The 2148-nt window shown below is 36.6% G+C and overlaps 1 protein-coding gene across 1 annotated transcript; it reads right to left on the bottom strand.

Annotated features, from left to right (window-relative positions):
• Window positions 1-234: 234 nt before the first annotated feature.
• LOC118757049 (MORN repeat-containing protein 3-like) lies at window positions 235-1332 on the bottom strand. Its single transcript, XM_036491781.1, has 4 exons — window positions 864-1332; window positions 609-793; window positions 448-534; window positions 235-384 (listed from the first exon to the last, which is right to left on the bottom strand). Exons 1-4 carry the CDS (start codon window positions 1330-1332, stop codon window positions 235-237), a joined length of 891 nt encoding a protein of 296 aa, XP_036347674.1.
• Window positions 1333-2148: the final 816 nt, after the last annotated feature.

Raw genomic sequence — 2148 nt, forward strand, 5'->3', positions numbered from 1 at the left:
CTTTTATAGTTAATCAAAGCAAACTAGATGTTTTTAAATTATTAGGTCATTAGGGAGCCATCTACCGAGTTTTTTACAATGAGTAATTTCGAAAGAAAATGAAATGGGGCCTTTAGATATTAAGGTAACTATATGTAATACTAATTGCATACATACATATGAGTGTGTGTATGCGTACTATGTACATATGTATGTACTTCAAATTTGGATTGTAGCTTTAAGAGCGTTTTTATCTCAAGTCCAATTTTCGCTAAGGTGAATAAATTTTTCCCTGTTATTGCAAGTGCAAGTGACGTCAAATTTAAATTTTGAATTATAAACTGTTCTTGGTTCGAACCTAGTGAATTTCTTCATTTTGTGCGCGAAACTAAGGCAGTTCAATTCCTGAAAGGAGACAAGGTTGATCCTTATTTTAATTGATAATCTTCGTAATTTTAATTAACTAACGTTGAATGACTTTGCTGGCTTAAACGCGTTAGCAATATACTGCTGGAACAATTGGCAGATGTATTTGTCTGGTTGCTCAAGACCGAGCTATGGGAAACGCAATGCAGGTTTAGTAAGTCCGAATGAAAGCTAGAATTTTTTTGTAGTAATCACAAAATCACCTTCGGAATAGGATAAGGCGTTGGGCTCTCAGTCTGATTACGGAACTCATCGATAACCATAGACGACTTACACACATCATTCTCCCACATACCCTTCTGTATCTGTCCAGTGCGCATATGGTAGAAAGTTCCCTCGCCATTTTTAAATGCTCTTGCAAAGTGTCCTTCATAGAGATTACCATTTTCTATAAATAAAATTAAAAAATCGCAAAAGCTTCCATTTCACCCTTCTTATAATAAGTACTATCTACTCACCATAAAAGAATACGCCCACTCCATGTTTCACATCCGCTTCCCATTCGCCCATGTAAATTGAGCCATTGGTATACCACATTACTCCCAGCCCGTGCCGCCTATTCTTTTCCCACCATCCATAGTAGATGCCATCATGAAAAAATTGCTTGCCCTCCCCCCACTTCATGTCGTCTCGCCATTCACCCACATAAATGCGCTCGGCAGTGCCATTTGGCAAGCGGTTTCGCATAGTTCCGTAGCCGTGACGCTTGCCATACCGCCACTGGCCATCATAGATAAGATGCTTTTGTGTCTCTTTAATTCCATAGCGATGATGCTGGCTTCGAAGCCAGTAGCTTTTGTAGGTGCCTCCAGGCGGATAGAAAAATGTTGCTCTCACGCCTGTACTCTCGGCTTTAATGTGGTTCTTAGGTTCGCAGGTTAGCACACAGCCGTCGCGAAATTTATCTAGTACATTACATTGAGCCATTATTGAATGTTTGCTTAACTAATTCACATACTAGAAAAGTTGAATTCAAAAAATAAAAAATTAAATATTTTGAAGTTTGTAAATAGTGTTTTGAGCAGGCACTTGCTATTAATAATAACACTGTAGGTAAATTTTAAAGTTTTGAAATATCACAGCTAAACGACCAAACACGTAAACTTAATTTTGGCCTCTAGATTACGATGGCGTTTTCAGAAAATCCGTATCACGTCAAAATTTTGAGATATTTAGGGGGGAAGTTTTAGAGTTCCGAAAGTGAATTTTTCGTCGTTTAAAACACTGTGCTCAGGTTTTGAATTTTTTTCTGGGCAAAGGTTTTGATAACTGATCTTACTTAACTGGGATCTTCTAAATTCAATGGCGTCCTCCGTTTTTCCAGATTGGCTCTAGTTTTCGAGATAACGGTGCTTGAAAATCTGCTTAAATTTTATGTTTTTTGTTAATAATTACATCAGTTTTAAGGTTATTTTACTAAAATTTTGCACGTGACTGTATTTTGATATTACCTTAGCTAAATCATGGAAATCGGTTTACTATAACATATAGCTCCCATACAACTGATTGTTCAGATATGTGGTTTTGCGTTACAACTCATATTTTATTTCGTAATATTTTTTTATAATATTAGTTTGTATACTATTTGACCTAAATTTGGGTTCTTTTCAATCCCGTTTTGGCATATTTTGCTAGCTTCTATTGCTCGAATGATTTTTTTAATATCATTTGCCTCCTGCGATCGACCAGCAAAAGTCCGCCAACATTGAATTCAATCGTTTTCCAGCGAATCGGTCCTCAAAA

Source organism: Rhagoletis pomonella, unplaced genomic scaffold, assembly GCF_013731165.1.
Source record: "Rhagoletis pomonella isolate Grant_MI unplaced genomic scaffold, Rhpom_1.0 Rhpom_scaffold_00002, whole genome shotgun sequence".
Taxonomy (NCBI): Eukaryota; Metazoa; Arthropoda; class Insecta; order Diptera; family Tephritidae; genus Rhagoletis; species Rhagoletis pomonella.

What these genes read in the sequence shown, in the direction of transcription:
- LOC118757049 (XM_036491781.1), bottom strand. Translation starts at nt 1,332, where the DNA reads ATGGCTCAATGTAATGTACTAGATAAATTTCGCGACGGCTGTGTGCTA. An exon ending in AGTGGGCGTATTCTTTTATG is followed by an intron (nt 794 to 863) that starts GTGAGTAGATAG and finishes TTTTATTTATAG; the next exon opens with AAAATGGTAATCTCTATGAA. An exon ending in CGCCTTATCCTATTCCGAAG is followed by an intron (nt 535 to 608) that starts GTGATTTTGTGA and finishes CGTTTCCCATAG; the next exon opens with CTCGGTCTTGAGCAACCAGA.